Below are 15,845 nucleotides of genomic sequence, written 5' to 3'. Positions count from 1 at the left end.
AAATCCTGGGACCAATTGTAGTGGGCCATCTCCATTTGGGTCCAGCCCAGCTAAGTACAGAAAGACTCATCCCCAGAGAGAGCTGGCCACTGAGGGATGAATATTTTAGGCCACAGCAATTCAGGAAGCCATCTCCTAAGGAAGAGAAGAGCTGTGATCTTTGGTGGTGAAATACCTACATTGAAGAAATCACAGATTCTTTCAAGTACAGAAGAATGGTTGATAGCATCATTCTTGGGGCCCTTATTGCCCCTGGCACTGATCTAGGCACATAGAAGAGAATGTGAGTGTCATCTGGTCAATCCCCTCTACAACATCTTTGCCAAGTGATCAACCAGCCTCTCTTGCATGGTTTCCCTCACACACAGTAGAAAACTCAATTCTTACTATATTTCTATTCAAAGAATGAGTGACTGAGTCCTTAGCAGACCTTTGAAGTTGGTTTAAAAGTGGCATACCCAGGGTTAGAGCTCTTAGCTTCTGGCAGTTTTTTTTCCCCTTAAATCTCTCCAAGTATTTCTTATTTTATGTCTGTATTATAATTATTTATGCCCTTGTCATTTCTCTCTTCTGTGTTCCTTAAACACAGAATCTGTATCTTATTCATCTATGCATCTCCTGTGGAGCTGAGCTCAGGGCTCTGATCATAGCAGGCATTAAAAATATGTGGGCAGAAGAAATTTGCCCCTCTCTTGGAAAGGCTTTGCTCCCATTGCTTAAGTCAATAACTGATGGCTGAAAGGAACAAGAATTCTTTTAGACCACAGGTAGCTCACTGGGGCTGTTGCAGCTGTCTGTGTTCCCTGGCCCAGTGTGTTAGTGAAGCGAATGATTGATTTGTCTTGCTTCAGGATTAGCCCTCTGAGTCTGCACAATAATTTGCATCTGAATAGCTTTTCTATGTCTAAAAAAAGGGTATTTTCCCTCAAGGGCATAGCAAACCTAGGCTCAAAAATCACAGGATTTAGAGTTGCAAGAGGCCTTGGAGATCATCTGATGCAATCTCATTTTACAGAGGAGGAAACTGAGACCCAGAGAGGATATGTCTAGGGCCCCTTCTGGTAAATTAGCAGACAGAAGATTACAACTCTGATGTTTTAGAGACAGATTCAAGAGCATTGGTTGGAGTCAGGAACACCTGGGTTTAAATCTAGTCTCAAAAATGTACTAGCTGTGTAAATCTGTACAAATCAAGTAACCTGAATGTGAAATGAAGATAATAATAGCACTTTCCTCCCTGGGTTATTGGGAGCTTAAATGAGATGAATTTGAGATAATGAGATATTTGTAAAGTGCTTAGCACAGTATCTGGCATATAGTAATTGTCTAATAAATCCTTCCTTCCTTCCTTCGTTCCTTCCTTCGTTCCTTCCTTCCTTCCTTCCTTCCTTCCTTCCTTCCTTCCTTCCTTCCTTCCTTCCTTCCTCCCTTCCTTCCTTCCTTCCTTTCATTAGTCTTCAAACAAAGGACTCTACATTCCAGTCTCATATATTAGAAAGCAATTGTACTTCCTATGTACACAGAAACATATATTCAAAGATATGATGCTCAACCATATTATTTTAACCATCTATTTTGGAGTTGGAGATACTGAGACACTGAGAGGTTAAGGCTATGGGTTATTAAAACCTTTACAAATCTTAAAGTAATATGTAAACTATTTGCTATCATCATTATTCCCTGGCTCTATTCACATTTCTAAACCCTCCATCCCCATCTCAAATCTATTCCAGAATTTCAGAAATTGTGGAGGAAGAGATTGCCATATAAGCTCAGTCTGTAAATATAAGTCCATAGATTTACTGTAAAAGCCTAAAGGAAGAAATGGTAATTATTGGGCAAAAATCTCAATTCTGTCCTTCTTTGTACTCAGTTCCTTCCATATGGCCTCTATCTCCCTGCTCACTTCCATGAGAGACTAGCAAGTTCCTTCTAAAGATATATATATATATATATATATATATATATATATATATATATATATATATATATTCTATGTGAGCATAAAGAGTCAGATATACTGTAGTTTCTGTGTCCTGGAGATTTATTTCATTCTCTGAATGCCAGAAGTCCATTAGAAAAGGAGAAAAATTTCCATCAGTGTGTCCATTTCTTTTCCTAGCAAAATATCTCTTCTTCCTCTTCCTCTTGCTTCTGCATCTAGGTCTTTCATCAGTGGTAGTTTTCTTAAAGTTTGCTATTAAGGGTCTATGAATGACTAGACAACTTCCTTTTAACTATCCCCTTTGGATGGTGCTGACATATATGGGGAAACCCCCAAATACTTAGCACCAAGAAGAGAACCAGAAACCTGAGAGGTCAACTAGTCCCTTCTATAATGAGATTTAAAGCTGGAAGGCATTTGAGAGATTATTTAGTCATACTCTTTCATTTTATAGACAAGTCAAGTCACATGGGTAGTAAGCTGCTAATAGAGCAGAGATTTGAACCCAAACCGACTCTAAATACAGTGCCTTTTCCATAGCCTGTCCTAGAGACATGGCCATCCAGCCTCAGTTTGAAATTTTTTAATGATAGAAATCCATTACCTCCCAAAATAACCCATTTCTCTTAGGGTTAGGCCTATTAGGAAATTTTTCTTGACATTAGACTTCAATCTACTTCTCTACAACTTTCTCCTGTTATTCTTAATTCTCCCCTCTGGGGTTGAAAGAATCAAGAAAACATTTTCTTAAAAATGGCAGGCAGGCACCAGAAAAAACAAAGACATAAATTAGGGGGGAAAAAGATACCATGTGCTCTGACATTAGAGACGAGAAAGTAAAACCCTCCCATCTTACATAAAGGTTATGAAATAATCATCATAATAATTCAAGATAATATTAATAATGACAATAATAATAATAATAATCTGACCGACCGGCAGCATCTGTTGGTTTTAATCATTTAGAAAACCTCATATGACAAATAGAAAGTGACATCATGGCCCAGGGGTCTGTGAACTCCTGGTTTTCCTTTTTTTAGTTCAAAGTTCAAGTTTCAGAAAATCCTTCTCAAGTCTCCTTGGCCTTCTAGGTACCCTCTAGGGTCCCTTCACATTACCAGGCCGGGCTGCGAGACTCGCAAAGTAAGCACACTGAGAGGGGTCACACTGTCCACTGGGCCCAGGGGGGCCTGGAGGGCCAGGGAGGCCAGCTTGTCCTGCTTCTCCCTGAGGACCAGGGATCCCAGGAATGCCATCTTTCCCATAGCCAGGCTCCCCAGGCTGACCTAGACCGGGGAACAAAAGAAATATAGATTAGTTAAAAAGGTTTCTTCCAGGAGGAAAAAAAAATGATCCTTGTTCTTGCCAAATGTTGTATTTATTCAACCAATCAAGAAGACAAATGTTGGCTAAACCTACAATATTCAAATATTCAAAACTTGAGTTTTATTGGTAGGTATATTACTAACTCTCTGCCAGACTCACTTGAGCAACATAAATGGAAGTTCCAATTATTTAGAAACTAATAAGCCTGAATCCTGAAATAATTTAAGCATTCTGTTTTTAGGGGAAAGAAGTAAACATTTTAAAAAATCTCAAATCAGGAATTTGTTAAAAACACACACAAATAAAAACACATATACATATGCACATGGAATAATCAGCTTCATTCATCTTTTTTATCTCTAGTTCTGAACAAAGTATACTTATACTCAGGATGAACATACCACATCTGCAATCATCAAATAAGGACAAATGATTCTTAATAATTAATTTTACTCTTAGAATTGAAATGTCAAAATGAGGAGGATCCTCAAAAACTTTATAAAAACAGGAAATAGAATGTTAACACAAATAAGTGTTGGAACAGACATAGATCATAGAAATATTTTAGGTGGAATGGAGTTTAGAATTTATAAAAGTGCAGAATTATGGAGAAGGAAGAAACCACAGAATGTAGCATTCTGAAGTTGGAAGAGACCTTAGCCATCAAGTAGGTCAACTCTCTTAATTGACAAATGAGGAAATAGAGACTCGAGGTCATACAAATAGGAGGTAAACTTGAGTTTCCTTATTCCCAATTCAGTATTTACTCCATTGCACCACATTATTTTATTAGATGGCAGCAATTCAAATATTTAAGAAGGAAAAGGGATGAGGGTTTCAAATAAATCTTTAAGGAGAAATCTGCATTCACTAGAACCGATTCTCACTGTTCTATACTAAACTACTTATGCTATTACAAAAGTACTCTGAGTGTCTGATGTATAACTGTCTTTATTCTAGCTCTTTTTTTCCTGGTTACTACACATCTTCATCTATGAGACTTTGGCTAGCAAACCTACCTGGTATTCCAGGAGGTCCTATTTCTCCTCGTTGGCCAACTCCAGGCTGCCCTTGATCACCCTTTGGACCTCGTTCACCTAGGAAGAAAGATATATATATATATATATATATATATATATATATATATATATATACATATATATATATATATTAGAGAAATTGTTGTTAATAGAGTTTATTTCTGCATTGAATTTAACTATTGTTGTATCTACAGTTCCATAATATTGTTGTTTAGCTGTTTCAGTCACGTACGACTGATTCTTTGTGACCCCATTTATGTTTTCTGGGCAAAGACATTGGAGTGGTTTTCCATTTCCTTTTCCAGCTCATTTTAGAGATTAAGAACTGAAGAAAACAGAGTTAAGGGACTTTCACTTCATGTAGTTAATATGTGTCTGAGGCCAGATTTGAACTGAGGTAAATGTCTTCCTGATTTCAGACCTGAACTCAATGTACTCTGCCAGCTAGTTGAAGTCAGGCAGAATAGATTTAATCTTTTTTCTTTTTTTTTTTGTATGCCCGTCTTTCAAATCCTTGAAGACCACTATCATGGTTGCTACTTCAGCCTTCTTTTTTCTAGGTTAAACATTCATTGCTAGGTTCTTCAGTGAATCTTGGAAAATCATCATCTCCAATACTCTCATTATTCCAACTGACTTCTTATGAATGCTTTGCTTCTTCATTTTACTAATGCCCTTCACAAAACACATTACTAATTGTGTACTAAAATGTACCATAGAGTACTAAAATCCTTTTTATTTTTTGCCAAACTGAATAAGAAATCCCTGCCAATAAGCAACTTTCATTCAAAGAACATTGACACAAATGAATAAAACCAATTTAGAATTATAAAATGTTACAGCTGGAAACGGCCACAGAACTTGAAATGATAGAGCTAGATAGTACCTTAAAATAAAGAACTTTTGAACATAGAGTATAGAATGTTAGGCTTAATGGGTACTTTAGAATGTAGAATACTGGAACAGAAACTATAAAGTGTTAGAAATGCAAGGAACCTTTGAACATAGGATTCTAGAATGTGGAATATACAATGCTAGAACTAGAAGGGTTTACAGAACATAGGCTATTAATGATAAGAACTGGAAAAGATCATCTAGTTCAGGGTCTGTGAACTTGTTTTAAAAATATTTTGGAAACTACATTTCCATATAATTGGTTTCATTTTTAAACTAATATACTTTGTTTTATACATTTAAAAACATTTTTCTGGGAAAGGTTCTATAAGCTTCACTAGACTGACAAAGGGGTCCATAACAGTTAAGAACCTCTTATCTAGTCCAGCTCTTTCATTTAATTGGAAATAGGTCCAGGGAAATGAAGCAACTCATGTAAAGTCATATAAAATCAATTTGTGGGTAGAGTTAGAATCTGGCTCTCCTAAATTTCCAACCCCTATTGGATAATTGAACAAATGATTGAACCAGAGGCAATGGAAAGAGGTAGTGACTGAAAAAGAAGATATGAAAGGGTACCAAGTTGTCTTTCTCTCTTTCACAGTTGTATCTTTACAGAGAAGACAAAAAAATTACCAACAATAAAATGATTTGTGACAATGCACATCTGTATGGTACTTAAGCATTTACAAAGTGTTTTGCTCATGATGATGATAAATAGGTAGGACATATGATGATGATGATGATGATGGCGATGATGATGATGACAATTTGCAGATGAAGTAACTGAGGTTCACAAAGATCGAACAATTCACCTAATAGTTTCACATAGTGAGTTAGTGTTGGAGCTGGAGCTTGTATGCAAGTCTATGGACCTCCTTCTATTTGTATAATTATTTATATATATATATTTGTAAAATTTATATACTATGTTATGGTGAAATCTAACTGTAGGATTCAGTCACTGCTGGGTGGGGGATTGATGAATAAAATCTACTATTTTTGGGATGCCTCTCTTATTCTGGTTCCCATCCTTTTTAAAATTCCTGATTAAAGGAATACGTCTCTTGGAACATTCCAGATTCACTCACCTTTGGGCCCCATGGGACCCGATGGTCCTTCTAAGCCTACTTGTCCAGGCCGGCCTGGCTCCCCCATAGGACCCACTCGGCCAGGAAGGCCATCTTTGCCAGGAGGTCCAGGGGGCCCTGGCCGGCCCTGAGTTGCTCTGACATGTGCTGGTGGCATCTGAGCCAGGAGGTAGGCTAGTTTGGCTGTGGAGAAGAAAGAATATAGAGAATTTTAGGGAAGAAATGCCATGAGGGCTGGAGAGACCCAAAGGGCACAGAAGCAGAAAAGAGACAGTAATCGGATGTTCAGAATCAGATGCACATCATCACCGACATCCGAAGGATAGGACTATCTTTGGCAACCTGCTTGGTGTCCCTGAACCAGTTGTTTGGAGGTTCTTTGAACCAGGGGTTCGCAGACTCCTGGGAGTTTTGTGGATTGATTTCAGAGTATCTGTGAGCTCAGTGGGGAAAAGATTCCACATTCATCTTCACTCACTTCTTACTGAAAATTAGCATTTCCTTCAGTTATGAATGCAGGTGACAAAAAATAGCAGGATTAGGCTTTGTTAGAATAAGACGTGAATAAGATTAAGAAGCTCTGCTCTAGAATCGCCTAATCCCAGAACATCAAGGAGGAGGGCGTTCTGAGGCCATCCAGGCTGAGGAGAGGAATCTCTAACATCCTTGGTATGTGACTGTCCTACTGGGCTCGAAGGCGTCCACCAAGAGGAAACTCACTCCCTTGTGAGCCACCTTGGAAGTCAGAATCTCAAAGCCTAGGGTTAGGCTGGTAGTCTGGGATTTATTTCCTCTCTGGGGGGAATGTAAACATCTCACTTTACAGATGAGAAAATGGAGACATTCAGAGGTCAAGTGACATTACCAGGACCACATGGACTTATTGTCCATTGTTGCATTTGAATTACAACTTGAACTCAGATCATCCTGATTCCAGGTTCAGCACTATGGTAAGTACCACCTTTTCTCTAAACATTATGGTGTCAGCAATCCTATTTCCCATAGAGTAGGGCATCAGCAACCCAATAGCAAAGCAAGACTTAAAGGAAAAGTTTCACTCGTAATCTCTCTAACACTGTGACTGATCTAATATTAATGCAATTTATTTTCCAGCTAGAGGGGACCCTAGAACTCATCGGTCTCTTCATTTACTAAAGGGAGAACTGTCTAGTCTAAGTTCAGATAAGCCTGGACTCAAATCAAGGTCTTATGCCTCAAGCTGTACCCATTTTACCCCACTGCCTCATTCTAACAAGTCTATTATCTAGGCCAATTTCCTTTTTAGACCAAATGCAACACTTTTTTTTTTACCCCCTGTATTTGGATACTGAATAAATCCCCTCTTTTATCTACATTGGTGCCTTGAAGATATTTATAGACTTTTCTTCTTGTCCTACCAAAAGAAGAATTATGGACTATTATTTAAGAGTGTTTTTGTCCACAAAGGGAGTCCAGGAGCAGAAGCTGCATGGTGGAATCCTTTGGACATAACTGTCTGTATTTTTCCAGAAGACCAAGGACAGAGAAAAGTATTTCAAGAACCTTTTCCAGATGACCCACATGATTTCAGTCACTGAAGTCTTCCAATGTTCTTGGGTAAATGTCACTAGTTCCAATAGAATTGCCAAATGTTACAGCTAAAAGGGACCTTGGAAGTTAGAAGGTCAGAACATAAAATGTTAGAACTAAAAGGAACTTGAGAACAGAAGCACATAGCGTTCTAGAACTGAAAAAGACCTAAGGTACAGAATATTACAAGATAAATCATAGACTGCCAGAGCCAAAAGAAACTCTTAGGACACAGACCACGATAAATTGGAGGGACTGTAGAAAATAGAATGTTAGAACTAGAAGGGGTTTATAGAATGAGGGTCTTATATTAGATAAGCTCCAAGATTATCTAGGCTAAACCCCTCATTTTACATATGAAGGCCTAAAGAGAGGAAATAATATATCTGAGGTTAGCTAGTGGCAAAATTTAGTTGTCCTAATAAAGAACCATGGCTCTCTCTATTGTAATTATTATTATTTTTAACAGTTTTGACTTTTCTGGCCTCTTGGTTTTGGTTCCTCATTTCTTGTTTGGATATATAGACACAATGTTTTTGTTTTTCTATCTTTCTTTAAAAAATAAGCCTCTAATACTTAGGAGATAGAAAGCCTCTGAACTCAGAATAACCCTTATTTTTACAGCCTGATTATTGACGTCTGTTATCCTGCTCTTATATTCTATTATGGCCACTTGAAATACTTCATGGTATCTGACCAGGAATATGAACCACTCTCTCCTTTTGGCCCTACTCCAATAACCTATAGGCTACTGTTCCCTAGAAGAAGTCTATTCCCTTCAGCAGCATTCCCAATTCACTAATTTTTGTTACTATTTGCTAGAAGTGGCATAGAAAACTAAAACATAGAACAAGGAATATTAGGATTCTGATCATATTGTTGATCAAATCTTCTCAATACTTTCTTCTGACCTTTTAGTAACACTATTCTCTCTTGGTTCTCTAGCTCTTACCTGTCTAACCACTCCTCAGTTGTTGTTGTTTTTTGCTGGGCAAAATTCTCATATTCCATCTTCTAACTTTGAATGTAGCCCCGGTGTCCTGTCCTGAGCCCTCTTCTTTTTTCTTATATATTTTACTCTATTTCAGAGTCTTCATTAACTCCCATGGGTTCAATGACCAAATCCACGTCAATGACTCCTAGGTCTTTATCATTCTCTCTGCTGAGTTCCAGTCTCTCATTGACACCTTCCTATTAGACACCTCCATCTGGATGTCCTTTAGGCATCTCAAGTTTAATATGTTGTAAGCAACATTCTTTTCCCTCCCACAATTCTCCCTCTTCTTCCCTATTTCTGTTGAGTATACTATTATCTTTCAAGTCACCAGGATTTTCAACCTCAGAATCATTCTCAACTTATTACTCATTTATCTTCTACAACCAAACATCAAGTAACATGAAGAATAACTTCACACTGCCGCTTGTCTCTTGTATCTGTCTCCTTTTCACTTACATTGGCCACCACCTATTACAGATCCTTATAACCTCTCCAATATATTATAGCCTTCTTCCTCCACCTTTAGTCTATCTATTTTATACAGTTGCCAAAGAAATATTCCTAAAGCACAAATCTGTCTATGTCACCCATAATTTGGTCAAGAATTTCCAATAACTTCATCTAATTTCTGGGTTAAATTGTCAATTTCTCTGTTGTGTTTTTAATGCCCTCCACTGTCTGACTCATTTTTCCACTCTAGGATTATTGCATATTATTATCCTTCCTTCTGAGTATGGCCCTAATTAGATAAAATCCCATTGGAAGATATTTTTAAAAATCCCAAAAATACAATATGATACAACATAAATAATGTTAATGTGCGGCTTTCTAAGTCTCTATGTGGTTTATAGAGTTCTGTTTCTATTTGATTTTGACACCACTGCTCTATATCCTAAGCAAAAAACGAACTACTTGATATCCTCCATACATTAGATCTCCCAACTCATATCTCTCCATAGCTGTCCCTCTTTGTGGTATGTGCTCCATCTTAACGTTTACCTCATAACCCTGCAAATCTGTCTTCTGTTCTACAATCTTTATCTCTGCCTCATTCATCTTGAATACCCTGCTAAGAGAAACCTATCCTGGTCTCTCCAGTTGCTAGCTCAGACACAATTTACTTTGTACCTACTTTTTTAAAAAATTACTTTACAGGGTACATATTATCCACTCCACCATTTAGAATGTAAGTTCCTTGAGGGCAAAGATTTTTTTCTTTTCAGAGTTCCTAGAATAGTGTCTGGCATACAGTAGATGCTTTATAAATACTTTTTTGAATGAACTAATATAATGATGATTTTACAATTAAGGAGACCAAGACCAAGAAAGGAAAATGTCTTTTGTAAGTAAATGGTTGAGCCAGTACTCAGACTCAAACTCTGATTTATGATACCCAGTCTAGCAAATTTTCCCCTCCGCCATCTTGTTGCTCCATAAAACAGGTCTATATTGGACCATGTCCACTTACTTTCAAGTTGCTTTCCTAATTCTTCTTGGATAAGCCTTCGAAGAGTGTCCACTGATGGTGAATCTCCCTAAAAGAGAAGAAAGTTGGAATTATTACTGAAGAAAAATGAACAAATGACTATAATATGCTGATTAGTCTGCAGAAATCAATAACAACTAAGCTTTGTATTCTAGTAGCATTCTGATATCTATTATATCATCCCATCACTGCTATGTCGCTGTGATGTACACCACTTAATATGAGAAGAAGAGTGTCACAGGGGCTGAAGGCACTTGCCTAAGATATCCCAATTCAACTTGTAGCCCCACCTGCTTGGAATTTGGAAGAATCTCAAATATTTCTGAGTTCCAATCTCTCATCTCACAGATGAAGGAGGACTACAGAGTCTAAATGAGTTGCCTAGGGTGGAAAAGGTGAAAAGTGTTAGAGCCACGATAGTAACTGAGCTGCTCTTTATACTATAACCCCAAAGACATTGCTAGGCATGCAGCTGGGGTTCTGAAAAGCATAGCTGAATTCATTGAATAAATACAGAGTTCTAAGGTGGTGGAAGTAGGAAGAACGTGAATCATTATTATTCAATCTAATTTCTTAAGGGCTTTTTATGTGTAGAACACTCTGCTAGAAGCTAGAGAAATGGTGATGATGAGGACAGGTAGCATTTATATAGGGTTTTAAGGTTTACAAAACACTTCACGAATATCATCTTATTTGATCCTCACAATGACCCTAGGAGATAGTTGCTATGATTATCTCCATTCTACAATAAAGGAAACTGAGGCAGACAGAGATCAGGTAAATCGCCCAGAGTCATACCACTCATAAATAACCGAGGCCAGAATTGAATGCCAGTCTTCCTGAGGCATGAGCCCTGTCCTCAGCTAACTCTTAGTATAGATTATTCAGTTTCATGCTTCCTACTGTTACTATTGCTAATGCTACTATTCATAATTCTAACCTACATTGTGCATGAGGATAGCACTTTACCATTTTTCAGAGGGAGTTTGCATCCTCATTCTCATCCTAAGTCCTTCATCTGAGTCCTTCAACAACCCTGTGTGACAGGCAGGGGAGGATATGTTACCATTTTACAGAGGAGAAAACTGAGGTCTAGTGAGGTGAAATGATGAGACTGAGGTTCCACAATGAGTGAATGGAAAAGAGAGGGATTAGAACCTAGGGTTTCTGTATCTTCTCTACCAAGTAGCATTGATACATGAAGGGAGATTAATCAAACAGTTAGCAAAGAACTATTAAATACTTTCACTGTCAGGCATCATCCTCAGTGTGGGAGGAAAGATAATATGCCTTTTTCTATATCTGTCACTTGAAAGAGTGAAAGCACTTAATCAATGTCTCTTGACTTGGACTGAAATAGCCCTAACCCTCAGGGAACATAGGAGATAGTGGAGTTGCTCAGTGGACAGTGTTGAACCTGGAGTCAGGAAGACCTGATTTCAAATCTAGCCTCAGACATTTGCTAGCTATGTGATCCTGAACAAGTTATTTAACCTCTGATTGCCTGACAAAAGGATCCACTGGCTCTACTGCAGAAGGAAATGGCAAATCATTCCAGTACTCGTGCCAAGAAAACCCAATGGGGTCACAAAGGGTTGTGACTGAGCAACAACAAAATCAATGAACTCACATTTTATTCGGTAAAATTAAAAAAATATCCATATGAGTAGATACAAAACATATCCAAAGGTAACATGAAGTAATTTCATAAGTGAAAATTTGTTTAGGTGAAGGGATCAGGGATGTCGTCTCTCTTCCTTTTGAGGTTCTCCTGGTTGGGGCATTAATGTTCTATGGAGTCCAGAAACTATAACTGCTTCCTTGGAAATGGCAACAAATGGAAGAATCCATTGTTATTCATGAAGCAAAATGAACAATAAGCTCACCACCATACAAATCTCTTATGAAAAGCCTACCAGGAAGAACCCTCAACACAAAGAGTTCCTGTTTAACCTAATGTGCAGATCCAAGGCTACTCTACAAAAACCCTTGGATAGATCAGAAAGTAAGCTCTTCCTAATGATGAGAGAGAGAGAGAGAGAGAGAGAGAGAGAGAGAGAGAGAGAGAGAGAGAGAGAGAGAGAGAGAGAGAGAGAGAGAGAGAGAGAGAGAGAGAGAAACAGAGAGAGACAGAAAGACAGAGAGAGGAGAGAGAGATTGAAGAGAGAAGATAGTGAAAGAGAGAGAGAGAGAAAGGGAAAGAGACAGAGAGTGAGAGGAGAGAGAAGAGAGAGAGGGAGATAGAGAGGAGAGAAGAGAGAGGGAGAGAGAGAATGAAAGAGAGAAGAGAGAGGGAGAGAGAGAGAATGAAAGAGAAATAGAGGGAGAGGGAGAAAGAAAGAGAGAGGGGTGGAGGGAGAGGGAGAGAGACTTCTTTCTATGGCTTTTAGTTACTATTTCAGTCCCTGCTATCCTATATTTTCTGGTCACCTACTTGCTTAATTCCAACCCTTTTCCTCAAAACAAACAAACAAAGAAATGAAAAACAGGCCAGAGTTTAGAAAGATTCTCTACCAGCATGCCAGTCTTTCTTCCCAGTATTCTGTGCTTTCTCAACTGGATGACCCAATTTGCCCTGTCTGTGTTGTCTGTAACAAAATGATAAGCTTTAAAAGTCGAATTATTTGCAGGATGTTTCAGAGCTTTTTTTTTTCTTTTTCAGGGGGAAAGAGGGCGTCACCGCCTTCATAAAAGAGCTATCCTCTGGCCTCTCAGTCCAGTTCTCTGAACAGAATGTCCCTGCTGAGGACCTCTCCCTGTTTTAAAAATATGACCAGTGAGATTTTGTTTGTCAATCAAAAGGCCAGCTGTTTGTCTTCCCAGCAGGTACACTCTGACCATGGATGGGATATATAAGGCAAGATAAAGGATTGCTGAGCACTTATTAAAAGGGGCTTAGAAAAGGCATTGATTCTACCACTTTCACCTGGGATTGTTCCTGGAGACAGGCATTCTATGTCCTAATACTCCCATTGTTGCTGGGCCTCCCAGAACATTAAAGCTAGCAGGAGGCACCTTAAAGATGTTCTAATCCAACTCCATTTGGTAGAAGGGGAAAGTGAGATGCAGAAGCCTAAAGTGGGAAAATAGCTTTGCCCTTTGCCCAAGGTAAAACACCTAAGGAGAAGAGGCAAAGAGCCCAACAGGACTGGGGTTAGTGAAATAGGCAGATTGTATTGGATAATAATAATAGCTATGATTTATATAGTGTTTTTTTTAAGAGTTTGCAAAGTTTCATGCAAATGTTATCTCATTTTGGTGTTCAGTCCTGTCTGACACTAGACTTTGTCTATGGATTTTTTGAGCAGATACAGGAGTGGTTTGGTTTGCCATTTCCTTCTTCAATATGTCCTCATTTTACAGATGAAGAACTGATGAAATAGGGGTTTAAGTGACTTGCCTAGAGTCACACAGCTAGTAAGTATCTGAGTCTGGAATGGAAGTCCAATCTACTTGACTCCAGACCTAGCGCTCTAACAATTGTATCACCTAGTTTCCCCTTTATTTTATCTTTATAATAATGCTGAGAGGTAAATGCTATTATTATTTTACAGTTGAGAAAACTGAGGCAGACAGAAGTTAGAAGACTTACCTAGGGTTGTACAGTTAGTAAGGGTCTGAGGTTAGATTTGAACTCAGGTCTTCTGGACTCTAGGTCCAGTAGTCTATCTAGTTTAGATAGCTGACTTTGACCCCAAGTGATCCTGTCAAATAGCATATAAGATGATATAATGCTGAATCTAGCAGACTTTTGAGTGGGTATTTTAATTTATTTTTTTTGAAAGCAAGTATGACCTGGATTTTAATTTAATTTTATTTTTTGAGTGGGTCTTTTAAATGAAATATACATAATAGCTAAGTACTTGTGTCTCTTTACACCTGAGATATTCAAAAGGTACTACCGAGTCACAGAGATAAAAGACCAAATGAAATAGCTTGTGTAAAGCACTTCTAAATGATTAATGTCAAATATTTTATTACTATAAACTCCTATTATGTTTGGCATTTAAAGACCTTCACAATCTGGATTCAAACTACCTTTCCAGTTGTTTAAAGGTCTCCCTTTCACACATGGGACAGTCCAATAAAACTGGACTTCTTCCTGATCCTCACCCATCATATCATCTCCTGTGTCCATGCCTACAATGCATTTCACCCTCACTTCCACCTCTGAAATCCCTATTTTCCTTCATCGCTCAGTTCAAGTACCACCATCTATCAGGGTTTTCCTGATCCTTCCAATAGCTGATATCTTCCCTCCTAAAATTATCTTACTGCCTTGAAACACAAGTTGCCCCCCCCAACAAAGTATAAGTCCAGTGATGATGAGGAATTTCTTTCATTCCTTAGTGTTCCCAGGGCTTAGCACATTCCTGGGTACCACCTGGTTGAATGAATGAGTAATTGATTACAATACCAAGTCTCTTGAACCCAAAGATGATCGCAAGTATAATTAGTAGGAAAGAGTATTAAGATCATTGTCTCATTCCACTCATTTGACAGATGGGGAGACCTAAGGAGACAGAATGACTTGATCAAGGTCATTTAGGAGGAAGCAGCAGAGCAGGGATTCAAAGCCAATACTCCTGATGCCCCATCCAGTGCTCTTCTCATTATACTACCCTGAGTATGATGCTAACAACAAAGGCAGCTCTCCAAGAATATGGAGAGAAAGCAGTCCAAATGGATAGAATTTGAGGCTGAGAGGGGCACTTCATCCAAAGCTGACTTTCTAGCACTCTTACCCTTGCTCCAGGAAATCCTGGCTGTCCTGGTGGTCCTGGAGGCCCAGCAGGTCCACTTTCTCCTGGAGGTCCATGAGGGCCCATCAATCCTGTGTGGCCTTTATGACCTGGTAATCCTGGTTCACCAGGCTGGCCCTTCTGTCCTTGGGTTCCCTTGTCCCCTTTGACTCCTGGATCTCCCTAGAAGAAGGAATCAGTGTATAAATATCCAAAGGAGCATATAGTATGCCCTAGAAGAACCATGATTTATTGATTATGACCAGAGCCTAGAAGATGTTCCTAGACTTTTCATAGCTTGAGAGACCACAGAAAATGCACTAATCTGTCCACAGTAAGGATAATAATATATAATGATAACCGTGAATGAATTAACTGTCCAGGACGACCTTAAGAGACTCATGAAAAAAAAAGTTGACCACTGCCAAAGAAGGAACTGATGGGGTCTGAATGCAGTTTGAAGTTACCATTCTTCACTTTATTTTCTCCAGGATTTTTTCTTTAGTTTCAGCAATATGTGTCTTCTTTTATAACATGATGAACATGGAAATATATGTTATATGATAACACATGTAAAATCTATATCATATTACCTGTCATCTTAGAGAGGAGGTGGGGTGGGAGGGAGGGAGAAAACATGGATCACAGAATGTCAGAAAAAGATTTTTAAAAATCGTATCAATATGTAAAAAATGCAATATTTCATTATTGTGTGCCTATAATTAGAACCAAATGTGGCTGATTTCTAAAAATAG

General features: G+C 38.4%; 1 protein-coding gene across 1 annotated transcript in view; it reads right to left on the bottom strand.

Moving 5' to 3' along the window:
• Window positions 1-2,026: 2,026 nt before the first annotated feature.
• The window catches only part of COL22A1 (collagen type XXII alpha 1 chain), a 564,322-nt gene continuing 550,503 nt past the window's right edge, over window positions 2,027-15,845 (bottom strand). Inside the window, exons 61-65 of the mRNA XM_056823025.1 lie at window positions 15,094-15,273; window positions 10,331-10,397; window positions 6,297-6,479; window positions 4,291-4,368; window positions 2,027-3,231 (exon numbers count right to left, since the gene is read on the bottom strand). Coding sequence (XP_056679003.1) covers window positions 3,044-3,231; window positions 4,291-4,368; window positions 6,297-6,479; window positions 10,331-10,397; window positions 15,094-15,273 — 696 coding nt within the window. The 3' untranslated portion in view covers window positions 2,027-3,043. The remainder of the gene's footprint in view (window positions 3,232-4,290; window positions 4,369-6,296; window positions 6,480-10,330; window positions 10,398-15,093; window positions 15,274-15,845) is intronic.

Source organism: Monodelphis domestica, chromosome 3, assembly GCF_027887165.1.
Source record: "Monodelphis domestica isolate mMonDom1 chromosome 3, mMonDom1.pri, whole genome shotgun sequence".
Classification (NCBI taxonomy): Eukaryota; Metazoa; Chordata; class Mammalia; order Didelphimorphia; family Didelphidae; genus Monodelphis; species Monodelphis domestica.
The sequence above is the reverse complement of the archived record's forward strand: the minus strand, read 5'-3'. Positions and strand labels throughout refer to the sequence as shown.